General features: G+C 37.9%; 1 protein-coding gene across 1 annotated transcript in view; it reads left to right on the top strand.

Moving 5' to 3' along the window:
- Positions 1-13,283, top strand: part of ST8SIA4 (ST8 alpha-N-acetyl-neuraminide alpha-2,8-sialyltransferase 4) — a 103,844-nt gene extending 90,561 nt beyond the window's left edge. Inside the window, exon 5 of the mRNA XM_056112568.1 lies at positions 12,350-13,283. Within this exon, the coding sequence (XP_055968543.1) occupies positions 12,350-12,632 (283 nt within the window). The 3' untranslated portion in view covers positions 12,633-13,283. The remainder of the gene's footprint in view (positions 1-12,349) is intronic.
- Positions 13,284-13,834: the final 551 nt, after the last annotated feature.

Here is a 13,834-nt window from a genome sequence, read left to right on the forward strand (position 1 = left end):
ACTTGCCTGGCTGTCCTCACTGGGGCCCCTTGGAGGGGGTCAGGTTGAGTTTCCGTCTCCGCCCTGAGCAAAGCCCTGGCAGTTGAATACCTCTGGGATCCAGCCACAGCCATGCTGAGACCACCCTCCACACGCTAGGACAGCCTCACACATGAAGGAACCGGCAGAGAAACCCAGGTGTGTGGGATCCGGGGCTGAGATCTCCAAGCCTGCTCGGTTTGGGACTGGGCCTCCTCCACCCAGCTCCCCCACCTTCCAGTGGCTAGACAGTTACACCCACCAACTGCCATGTAACCCCATCAACAGCCAGGATCCAGAAATTATAAAACCAAGCTCCCGGAAGTGACCTCGTATTGTCTAGTTCTCGCTCTCAGTGAACCCAGCAGGCTACCGAGAGTATCCTGCCCGCATATGTGTCTGACTAGGAACACCTGTGGAGATGATTGGAAGCTGCCCCAGGAGCCTTCATCTCTCTTAGAGAAACCGGCAAGCTACCAAGATATCCTGCTTGCACCACAGAGCCTGGCAAGTTACCCGTGACATACTCCATATGCCCAAAACAGTAACAATGATGGTCCTCATTCCTCTGACCCTGAAAGAGCCCCTATTATGCCATCGGGCTACACTAGCACATCACTGGGATGAATGGAGACATTTCTGGTGCCCGCTTGAGCAAACAGATGAGCAACGGGGTCATAGTCATAGTGATAGTGACAGTGATTTCAGTTCCCGAATCCTGAGTCCCTGATATTGCCTCAGTAATATTCCCTCAGTCAAGTTTTCCCTCAAATGAAAGCTCCTTTTTTTTATTTTGATTTTTGTACTGGGAGCACAACTGGCAGTTCTTGTGGCTCTGAGCTCAGGAATCACTACTGGTAGACACTTGGGATCATATGCAATGTTGGGATTCAACCCCACAGGAAAACCCCCTACATAGTACAGCTACTATCACTCCAGCCCCTTAACGCTCCTTTCTTAACCCACACACTCAGTGGGAAGCATTTTATTTGGGATAAATGAAAGCTTAGGAAAGGTAGGTGTCTAAATAGACAGGACCTTCAATATTTTATACCACGTGGTAGGGATAGAAATTGGAAATAATGACCTAGTCTGACCAACCTCCTTATATTCTATTATTTTGACATTTACAAGAAAAGTTTTATGCAACTTTACATTTCTTGTGATTTTTAAAATTTTATGTCCTTCACGTGCTTTGAAAGGAATTATATGTGAAATTTAGTTGCATACTTTCCTAGCAAGAATTTTATACTATTGGATATATTATAGATTGCATTTGTTGGTTCTTACTTTTCTTGAAATGAGTTTTATCACATTTTCTATCTAGAAGGTTAATGCGACATTTGTGTGTTGGATGTACACATTTGTAAATAATCCAATATTTTTTAAATGAGGTCACTGGGGCCAGAGAAGGTGTACAGGGGGTAAGATGCTTTCCTTACATGCCGGTGACCTGGAACTGATCCCTGGCATTGAATTGGTCCCTCATATACAGCCAGGAGTGATCCTGGAGCACAGCCAGGAGTAAGGCCTGAGCACAGATATGCCTTCCCTCCCCACCCCCCCAAAAAAAAAGTTACATGAGATAATTAGGAGATCAATTACAAATTTAAAAAGTTATAGTCAAACTGGAGCCAGCAAGGTAATACAGTAGGTAAACCATTTGCCTGGCATGCAGCTTACACAGGTCCAATCTCCAGCATCCCATATGGTCCCCAGAGCACTGCCAGGAGTGATCCCTGAGCACAGAGCCAGAAAAAGTCTTGGGCACTGCCACGTGTGACCAAAAATGGAACCAAAAAAAGTTAGAGTAAAATGGATTATCACTAGAAAAATCTCCCAATGTTGACTGAGGAACTTATTTCTTGACATGTTTAATTAAAATTAAAATAAAATCTTTCTCTAGTTTTTCTAATATTTAGTTTTAGTAAGTTTTCTGATTGCTCCAACTTGATTTTAATTTTCATTCTTTTGTACACTCCATGTTCTCTTTTCTTATTTTTCAATTTCATGGAACATGTTTTATATGACTATATCTGTTTTATGGGTTCAAATTTGCATCTCTTCATAATGTATTGTAGTGTACCATAACTTACGCATGTCCTTTGATCAGATATCCTATCTCTTCTTTTCAGTCATATACAAGAGAAGATGGCATTAACCTCCTTTAATTATCTCATTCTTCAAAAGACTCTCCTGCCATGTTTCTAATATATTACCTCTTGGGCACCAGCAGTTTGCGGGGGACCGTGGATGGCTTTAGACTCTTAACACCCAGTGGTGCTCAGGGGCTACTCCCAGCTGTGCTTATAGAGGTCACTCTTTGTGTTCCTGCTGGGAATCAAGTAAGATCACCACATGAAGCGCTGAAAGCCTGGAACTTAAGCTACAGCTCTCACTTTAGCAATTTGTATCATAAATTCTGTTGTCTTTCAGAATGAGTTGAAAGAGTCAGTAAAACCTTTGATTCATCTGTCTCTGTCTCTGTCTTTCTCTTACCATATATTAATAACTAACTCAAGTATTTAAGCATTTTATTTTGAAAGTCTTAAAATATACTAAATAGAATTTCTATATGAGAATTCCTTTGGTATGTTTCCTGTTTGCATGGGTCGTATGTATTAGTAGGGTGGGACAACACCAGGCTGTGTGAGACTTTACTCTTGATTCTGAGCTCAAGAGTCACTCCTAAGGGTGCTTGGGGGTATCATATGTGGCACCAGGATTGAACTGGAAAGATTGATGTATTTCTCCTTACTCAGATCTACCTAACATATAATATAGTTTTCAGAGCAATCCATTTTAACTTCTTGCATGTTCTTGATATTCTAAATACATTCTAGGTGATTCTGTTTAATATATCTAATAGTCAAATTTTCTTTGACATGATTTTCTTTGTTTTTATTTATGAAATTGCAAGGAATGGTATTTTTAGATAAACAAAAATCTGAATGATATTCATATTGAAATTTTTAGATAAACAAAAATTAATATAATAATTTATAGATAGAATTTTGAATCCCATGGTTCAAAAATGAGAGAAAATCAGAAATGAAGTTAAGTTTTTCAGTGGAGATGAGGTATCAGCCATTTCCATAATGCTGTGGCAGAGAAATACCATGCTGTGTAAGATCTCACTTTGTAAAACTAGGAAGAATAAGAAGTAAAACAAAACATTAATATTAGACTGCTCCTCTCAATGAAGAAAATCCCTGTTTCTCAGTCTGAATTCAAAGTACATGTGGCCTTCTATAAATGAGATTTTTTGATGCACTAGAAACCATATTAAGAATTTCATTTTATTTTCATTTTATTTTTCAATTTAATTTCATTTTTTGCTGAACAAATTGAGACAGCATAAGTTTATGCTTGGGCAAGATCACACAATTAGCAAAAAGTACTGGTCAAGATATCAGCTTTTCCAGTACTTCCCTTGCTGTTGACTAGTGTCACTCAGAAATTTCTAAGCCATGTGTATCCTCCATTTATTAACACTACAAATCTCTTAAGTGTCAGCAAAAAAAATAATAATGAGCACTCATTAAATATCTGCTGCATATCCATCTTTGCCATGGATAATAAAAAACAAAAATAGAATAATGTTAGACTTTTCTAGCAGTGCTCATTGAAGCTTTTTTTTAACAAACATGCAAGCTATATCCCCCTTTTTATTTTTACAGATGAAGTATAAGTAAACAGTGAATTGGAATTTTATTCAAACTGAAAATTCTTTAAAGTTGAATTATCTTGTGAGCTTTTACAGGAAGTAGGTTGGGGGTGAAGGAATACCTCCGGAGGCTGGTTCAAATTTGGCTCAAATTAGGGATTACTCCAGTCTCTGTGCTCAGGGTTCACTCCCAGCAGTACTCAGGGAACTATATGTAGTGTCAGTGATAAAATAAGGATCAGCCTCAAGCAAGGCAAGCACCTTGTACTTGTACTAATTTGTACAAGCACTTGTACTAGCCCCTGTATGTCTCCCCTGCCCCACTAAAGAATATGTATTTCTCTGCTTTACAGCCAGTGCTATGCTGCAGCTGTCTTATTCTGCGTTGCATTTGCTGATTTTGTCACCTCTTTTCAGCCCAGTGTCCCTTGATATCAGGCCAATTCATTGAAATCAACCTTGTCATATATATTTATTTACATCACAGTAATTGGAAGGTGCTATAAATATTTTTCCCTCTCATCCTTATCTGTTGTTCAGTGCATCTCATTCCACCTATACGAAGCTCTTTGGCAGAGCGAAATTTAATGTCATTTTACTCCCATAGGCGTGTATCGTTCCCTCTGTGGAAAAGCAATGATCACATCTACCATAGGATATTATGTGCATTGCATGAGAGTACTTTGAAACTGTGTGAAATATAATTCCTAATATTGATTGAAATAATGAGAAGTATGTGTTCACTAATAAAATATGAGTCATTTAGCAAAACCAAAGAAACACATGTCACTCTAAAATTTTTAACACTCTACGAACCTAAATGTATGTATGTGGCAGGACCAAATGAACAGAGTTTAGATTCAGAGCTAATATCAAAACCTGAATCCTATATTGGATACCACATAAGTAAAACATGTGTTAAATAGAGGAGCACTGGGCAGTGGGTAGTGAGGGTGCATTTTCTGTCTCCCTTAAGTCCCTAAAGGGAGTAATGATAGAGCAGAGAGCTCTATCATTAAAGGACTTGTAGAAAAAAAACTTAAAACCACTTGAAATTATGAAATTCTGCTTTTATTTTAATGCCACTGAAAGTACTTGTAAAAAGTAGCATTTAAAGCTCATGGAAATTTCTCCCCTTTTATATAAGGCCATTTGGCTTTTGCAACATGGTTAAGCAAGTTATATATTAAAACCACAAAGTATTTTGTGATTTTAAACACCTTGGAGAGTGTATTGAGGAAAGTGCAATCTATGTACTGGTGATAAATCTTGCATTGGAAGGGAAAAAAAAGTCACAAAAATGTTATGCTCTTAAACCACATCACCATTGATATTGAACTGATACCAAAACACCAGATAGATATTTATTTTTATGTATATGAACTCTATGTCCAAAATGGCCTTGAGGACTTCTGTTGCCAATTCTGTTTTAATTAAAATCAAAATCATGCAATGAGCACGTCTTTTAAATTAAAATTTGGACGGGAACGAGATTATCATTGGTTTCCCTGCTGCAGACCCAGGTTTGATCTCTGGAATCCCATATGGTCCAGTTCCCACCAGGAGTGATTCCTGAACGTGGAGTCTGGAGAAAGCGCTGAGCACTACTAGGTGCAGTGCAGAAAATGAATTTAATTAATTAATTTCTTTAAATTATTTATTCTTCGAAGCTACAGAACAGGGAGTTAGTGGTCCCATGGATGAAATCAGGCCAGCCTCAAGCAAGACAAGTACCTTAACCCTTGTAATCTCAATACAGCCACCAGAAGGCTGTAAAGTCTAAAGTAAATAGGATGAGCCTATGCCAAGGAATACAGTAGGGACCTCACAGAGGAAGAAGGCTGACATGGTAAGAAAGGGGTGACTTTTTATAGCAAAACTTTGCCTTTAGATGTTTGCCCTGCCTTAATTCAGGTTTCTACAATAAAATGGTTATGTCTGGAAAGAAATTTAGACAATGTGAATTCTTATTATAATGACTGTTTCCCCCTAGACTCACAGGTCATCATTGTCCTTAGTCTATTGTAGTACATGTTAGACAAGATACTCTAAATATCTTAGCGACAGTCTCTAGAAATAATCTTTTGTGTCTTTCGTGTGAAATAACATCTGCTGTAAGCTTGTGAAAAATCTTATCCAGAATATGAAAAGGTAGAGCTCCTATGTTCTCTGGCTCAGTTGAAATACTCAAATAATTATGATAACTAATTTTCCTTTTTTTTTTAGCTGGTTGCTATAGGGAGTTCTTCTATTTTTTTTTAATTTATAAAGTAAAGGTAAAGGCCCTCCCGTTGTTCATCGATTTGCTCGAGTGGGCCCAGTAACGTCTCCGTTGGAGACTTTGTTGTTACTGTGTTTGGCATATTTTATAAAGTAGTTTGAAATATTTCATTACATTTAATATTCAAACACCAATCCCTACCACCATCACACCTTCCACCACCATCCCAAACCCAAATCCCTGCCCCAAAGTAGAACTGAAATAATACATTTTGTGTTTCTTGTTATAAAAAACTTCTGAAAATGCTACCAAAAAAGTATCCTTAGAGGAAAGAGTGTGGAGATTGCTGTATTTCACCCAGGGGCCATTAAGCCTTTCTAAGAGAGATGACTAACATGTTGTTAAAGGTTGAATCTTATGTGTTATCTATCTATCTATCTATCTATCTATCTATCTATCTATCTATATGTACATATATATCTGTTACAAAATGTATATTTCCCTCTAAGATAGGTTGCCTCCTGCTTTGAACCATATCAGATGTGGTGCGGTAGTCTTGGAGTATGGGTAGGTTGTGTGGTTTGAAGTATTGTGTGGCCGCGTTTGTCCAGGAATAGATTCACTCATGAGTGAGTCTCTGCCCAAGTGTGGAGAGTGGCCGTGAGCATGGCGGCAATTGAGTTCTGGAAGTTTTCGGTTGCCATGGCTGGGCCCCTTAAGGTGGGGAGAGGTCTCACCCACCCCCTCCAGGGCACCCCGAGTGAAACAGCCCGGTGCGGGGTCTGGTGGCATGGTTATGGCGAGTGTCATGTTATGCTGCTTTTCAGGCGAGAAGGACATGCGATTTGGATAGTGGCCAATGACGAGATTATCTCGTTCCCACCAGAGGTGGCTTATGGGAGTGACCGCTGAGTTGCTGGAGATGGGTGTATGAGTGGGAGATCTCTGTTCCCCATTCTGTTGAACCCAGAGCTCTCAGTCCGTCATACTTGGGTTTTTCTGAAGGTTCACTCATGGGTGAGGTTCGGCCCGAGCATGTGATAAGCAGCTGTGAGCAGGGCAGCAGCTGGGTTCTGGAGGGGTCCAGTGGCATGGTTATCGCAAGCGTCATGTTATACTCCTTTCCAGGCGAAAAGAATGTTCAATTTTATAGGAGGTTCTTTTTTTTTTTTACGTTATAAAATTTTATTTCCTCAAGGTAGAAAGATCACAATCAGTGGTAGTTAACATAAGACAATTTACTATAAAGGTAAAATTATATAAGTGGGCAATATGATACATTAATGCTATTAAATTAGTTTATTCACTTTATGTTTGCCAGTGAACCCTGAAATTTATTTATTTTTTTGACATTTTATTTTTTTTTATTAAATTTATTTATTTTATTTTGAATACCCATTCCTCCACCAGTAACCATTTCCCACCACCACGGATCCCAGTAACCCTCCCACCCCCCATTCCATCCCCATCCCACCCTGCCTCTGTGGCAGGGCATTCCCTTTTGTTCTCTCTTTCCTATTCGGTGTTGTGGTTTGTGAAAGAGTTAAACCTGATTTTCAGGGAGAAACGCTAGAGAATTTACTTTCCATTGACCACTTTATATATAAGAAGATGTCGCGCTGCCGCGTAAGAGTCCTGGTTCCTGCATAAGCGAGCTATGCTTGTAGAGGATCATGGTCACCGGGGTTCCCTCTGGAGGAGGCAGGATGCAGCACCTACCCCATCTGGGACTTCCCGGTGATCTCGGCTCTCTTTGGGACCCGGAGCATTCTCGGTAGCTGTGGAGGGCCCCCCACGGCCTTTCTGTAGGAGGTTCTTGAGTTGAACTGGTTGAAACTTGGGCTCTGTTTTCTAAATTCAAATCCAAGATGTTGTCATTGGTAGAGAATATTATTTTAAGAGATAAAAACATTCTATTCCTTATGAATTTCCAGTTTAAAATGTAAAGTAGTGTCCCTTGTTTGAAAATAGATTATGAACTGTCATCAGTGTGCTAAAACTGCTGAAATATATTTTTGCTTTCTAAAATTAATGGCTTTAAATAAATACTTTTTATTTTATTGGGGGCCACACCTGACTGTTCTCAAGGCCACTCATGACTCTGCACTCACGGATCACTCCTTTGGGGCTCAGAGGACCTTATCAGATATCAGAGGTATACTGTCCATCCAGATGCTCTGAAATAAACATAATTTTATTCATCGCATTATTATGTTTCTTTCAGGAGATAGGATCTGATTTTTATCATGAGATATATTTCTGGTTTTTAAAATCAAGAAGCATTTATCAAGCACCACTAGTTGCATACATTAACACGTGAAAGAAGATGAGAATGGAAAAATGGGAACAGGGAGGAAACAAAACAAGACAGAGTGCTTCTCCCAGTTTCTGGAGAGGAAATATCTTTAATAGAAGTAGTGTCTTATAAGAAGAGAAAAACTCAGCCTTGAATGAAATGTTTTGTTTCTCAATTCATGAAGCAGGCCCATTGAGGTTAAATTACATGACCCCATTTTTCTAGCTAATATGTTCCCAAAGCTTCTACCATGAAGCTTCAAAGTCAGTGAAGTTGAGAGGTAAAATGAGCTATTTTGGTGTAGATGAAATTTCAATGTTGAGAACCACATAGCATCATGTGCAGTAACCCCAACTTTATCTATATACCTTCACATTATTATTTGATACCATCCTTGTGTTAAAATTATTATTATTAACCAAAGTTCAAGGAAGTGAATTAGATTTACCCAAACAAGTAAACATTATAACACAGATTCACACCCATGTTTTGTAAGTAAAGCTATGGTCTCTGAAGTCCTCTTAATTGGTGTATAAAAATATTTCAAGTGTTGGATTTTTTTAAAGTAAGAAACAGTACTATATTTTAGGGGAGAAGAAAACATATTAGGCAAGAACAGGGCTTCCATGCTGAAAAATTAATCTATAGAGACACTGCAACTTTGCAAAGTCAGAAAGCTTCTATTTACACATAATGTTCAAATGTGGGTCGTCTTCATACAGCAGAATAGAATATTAAACAATAAAAACTAAAATGAAGGAAAGATGGAAGGAATTTGATAAAAAAAAAAGAGTAAGGAAGAGGGAAATCATAAGTTATACATGAAATAAAACATAAAATAATTGTTGAGATGGTATTTTTTATATACCAGGATAGGGCAATTGCCTGGCAGGCTTCAACCCAGATTTGGTCCCGGGTGCCCCTTATAATCCCTCAAGCCTTCTAGGAGTGATCACTGAGCATAGCGTCAGAAGTAAGATGTTAATACCACTGCTTGTGAAACTCCTTCAAAAAATAATAATAAATAAAGATTAAAATCTAAAGCATTCAGATAAAGAAACTGATGACACAGTCAACCATCTCCTCTGTTTTGATGATAGCTAAGGTCTGTTTCTCACTCATTTCTAAGGGGTGGGAGATAATTGTTTCCTTCAATCCATTTAGGTTCTTGGCTGAAACACCTCTGCTACTACCCCCTGCACTAAACAAAACTAGCTGGAAAAAAACTAATTTTATACTTATGAAAACCCACAAAGACACGTCACCAAAGCATTTTGTATATCTTTTTGTTGTGGGGCTTGTACTTGTTGTTGTACTTTTTTTTCCTTTATTGACGGGGGGCACACCTAGCAATGTTAGGATTATTTCTGCCTCTGTGCTCAAAGATGATCTTTGGCAGTACTCAGGGACTAAATGCAGTGCCTGAATTGCATGGCGGTGAATCAGTGCAAGAGAAGCACCTGGCCCACTGAACTATTTCACGGACCCCTACTATTTACCTGTCATTTCATGTGCTGATGTCTTCATAATGCTTACATTTCTGCTCTGCTTTCAAATTGTCGTTTACTTGAGAAGTAATTGATTTTCTATTTGCAGCGTTTCATACAGTGCTCTGGATCAAATGATAATTGAATTATTGTACATTTCTAGCATGTTAGGAAGCATTTAAGGATCATTTTGCCTTCAGGAATATTCTAATTTACAGTGTCTTGTAAAAGTTGCTGGGGTATTCTGTACTTGACCACATGTAGTTGAGTAGGTTTTTATGATGTACTTCATCATTCAGAAATGGAAATGTTTATTAATGTAGCATTGGGATCACATATATATTTTGACCTTTTATACCCTAAAATATTCAAATTTTCACTAGTTACTTTGTTTTCTTTCCTAAGGACTAACATAAATCACCGGTTTTTTAAAAAAGCTAACCAATTTCATCATCTCCCAGTTTTAACAACACACATATCACTCTCACGCTCACAAAATATTCCTTTAAGAATTACTTATTGTTGAGAACACTTGCTTTGTCAGACTTTAGTGGCCTGAGTGATAAAACAGCAGGTAGGGCACTTGCTTTGCATGCAGCTGACGTGGTTTCAATTCCTGGCACCCCAATGCTCCCTCAAACCTGCCAGGAGTTACCCCTGAACACTTCCAGGTGGAGCCCCAAAGAAAAAGCAAAACAAAACAAAATAACAACAACAACAAAAACATTGAGAAAACTTTTAGGCTGTATCTGTATCTTCAAAACCGTCAAAACTATAGTTTTAACTATGCCTCTTATTTTGAATAATTGTTTGGTTTCTTTACAATGCTAACAATGAATTGTCTTTGGTTTTTATACACGTGGCTATATATTATGAGAAAATTCTTGGATGCTCTTTCCTAACAATTTGTTGTGGATCTTATTTTGTGAGAAGAGGTTTCCTCAAAACACACATGATAACAAAAGGTACACAATCTGTCTCAAAAAAACAAACCTTTTTTTTTCTTATTTAATAGTCTAGATGCATTTGTTGTTCTCTTGAAAGCTTTATAAATTACTTTTTAGTAAAATGGAAAAGTAAAGTACATTATATCAAATCTATTGCTAGGGTTTTAAATATAGCATGAGCTTTCAACTTTCTTCTTACTTTAAGATGACAGTGGTTATGTTTTCCCCCAAAGGACAATCATATGAACAAAAGTTTTAAAAACAATATTCATGGGGGCTGAAGACATAGCCTAGGAGGGTGGAGCGCAGACCTATCATGCATAAGGTTCCTTGGTCAATTTTTGGTGCTGCCTGGACCTTGTGAGTACTGTTTAGTAGAGTCTTGCTGGCCCCAAGAACCTCTGAGTGCAAGTCTGGTGACCTCTATCTAGCATACCAAGGTTAGTTGCTGCACAGAGCAGCACTTCCAGGCCTTTGAGAGCCCACTGATGCTGGACCCAGTACCAGAGGAATCACCCCTGGACCCTGAAGCCCACTGGGGTTGGCCCTTATAGAAAAACAAAAATACCTCATCGATTTTATTACATTTTAATGGAACAATTTATAAATTAAAAGATCAGTTTTTATTTATTGTTGTTTTAGTTTGGAACCCATAGTCATCTCAGGGCTCATTCAGTGCTCTGTGCTCAGGGTTGACTCCTGAGCAGTTCTCAGGAACCATACGTGGCTCTAGGAATTGAACTCAAGCAAGGCAAGTGCATTAAGCCTTGAACTATCTCTACTGCCCTTCATTCCCGACCTCTTTTAGTTATTTCTGAACAAGAAATGGGTTGCCAAGTAAGCCTTATTCTTTTCAAAGGTGATGAAACTTACAGGTTTGAATGCATTTCAGCTCAGCAAAGTGGAGCAAAGACAATGAAGCTGAACATTTTGGAGTGTTTTATTGCCTTTGATAATAAACGGTCTAAAATTCTTTTGGTATTAGAATTTTTCCCTATTTGATAAAACTTCAAACTCTGCTAGTGAGCTGTTTACAACTATGCTATTGTTTCATGTTGCTCTTTTTCTGTCAGCTAAGGCAGCAGTTTTAATTAGCTTTAATAAAATTTGACTTGAACACTGAAATGAAACAAGTGGGTACAATTTATGCAGAACATATATTTGTTCAGATTTGTCATTAAAATATTAGAGATTTTGAAAGTCTCTATGAATAATTTCCACTTTTTCTAAAGGAATTATTTCATCTCTGCCCAAACACTGTACCATTTATGCATTTATACTTGGCATTTCTTGAGAACACTCTACTCTGCATTATATAACAGCTAGCTGCTAGTTTATTTTGAATATGAGATTCCATACTATTGTTTATCTATGCTACATGTCCCTTAACACAAAACTGAGCAAGGAAATAAAGGATTAAAAAAACCTACATCAAGACACAGTAACAACAAAGTCTCCAACGGAGACGTTACTGGGCCCGCTCGAGCAAATCGATGATCAACGGGAGGGCCTTTACTTACTTTACTTACAACATATTAAGTGTCTTAAATGCTTAAGAACTATTTTTTCAGTAGTCTTGGGATTCTTTTGAATAAGGATACATGTAAAATTTAATTTAGTTTAATTCTTTGTGGTTTACTGGCGCTAAGATACGTTGTGTATTACTCTAAATTCTTCTGTTCTATGTCTGTCTTATGTGCGTGTATTTTTCAGTTACTGGCTGACAAACAAAGTTCCCATCAAAAGGCCGAGCACAGGTCTCCTCATGTACACACTGGCCACAAGATTCTGTGACGAAATCCACCTGTATGGATTCTGGCCTTTCCCTAAGGACCTGAATGGAAAAGCTGTTAAATACCATTATTACGATGACTTGAAATATCGGTACTTTTCCACTGCAAGTCCACACAGAATGCCATTAGAATTCAAAACATTGAACGTGCTCCATAATAAGGGAGCTCTAAAACTGACAACAGGAAAGTGCGTAAAGCAATAAGCACATTGGAAGACTTGCAAACAAACTGAATAGGCACTTCTTTCCCGAAGATGCTTCCTACTGTTTGAGAAGAGGATCCCAAACTAGACTGCGTTTCAGCATCCGCCACCTAACCGGAAGGAGAAAAAGAATATTTGTGAGAAATTCACTACCAGCTGATGAAATACCTGCAAAGTGCTCTAAAAGTTAAACATTTTGACTTCAAAGGTCCTAGTAAGTGCCACTTCCACTAAGAACACAGTTTGAATGTATAATCAGTAGTGTTTACAAGATCCAACAATGCACTTGTCATTAGTCAGTGAAGCAAATATGTTCATCACAGTTGGGCCGCCATTGCAATGCCAAGCACATTAGAAGAAGAACACAGGAATACAACTCAGCCTTGGGGAAATCCAACTACCCTGGTCAGCAGAAGTCATGATGGAAACAGTTTGAGCCGTGAATGAGTTACGATTGAACAACTCAAACAATTGCCTTCAGTCAGGATTCCAAGTCTGATCATGAATTTGATTTGTTTCTGATTTTGTTTGTCTTCTAGATTATATTTTGGTTTGGGTATTGGGGTGCTTAGAAACCCTTTCTAAAATAAATTGAGTGAGACAAATAAATTATAAAAAGTAATCATTAATCAAGGTCTTATATTTTTAAGATGCATTCACAGAATAAGTATAAATTCTTTTATTTTGAAATTCAGATATCCAAAGGTGTAGAGGTACCAGTTAATCTGAGATGGGAAATTTAGTGGGGACAAACTATCATTGGTACCAAAGATTATTTCTGATGTTTCTACACAACCAACCATTTTCCTTTCATGGAAATACATTTTGCTACCAATGCGAAAGTTGCCTCTAGATATTTAATGTATCCCAAAATCAAACTTTGTGTTTATTTGAAGGGAGACCTCCACCACTTATCCACTTCAAAATCCTAAGGAAATATTTTGCCTTTTATAATAAATATTTGATTGAGAGAACTTAGTGTGACTCCCAGCTCTCCAATATCCTGCCAGTCTTCAAATGGAAAAACTGACATATTTTTTAAAGCAGTGTTAAATCTTGTTAGTGCCAAAACAACTAAGAGAATGTTGTCTCCATAACAGAGATAAATCATTGTAAGAGCTTTAAATAATGAAACACATCAGTAATCCACACTAAGATTGGCTAACATTTTGTTTAGTGTGGTTAAACCTAATCTCTTATCAC

This window comes from Sorex fumeus, unplaced genomic scaffold (assembly GCF_029834395.1).
Source record: "Sorex fumeus unplaced genomic scaffold, SorFum_2.1 ptg000018l, whole genome shotgun sequence".
NCBI classification, from domain to species: Eukaryota; Metazoa; Chordata; class Mammalia; order Eulipotyphla; family Soricidae; genus Sorex; species Sorex fumeus.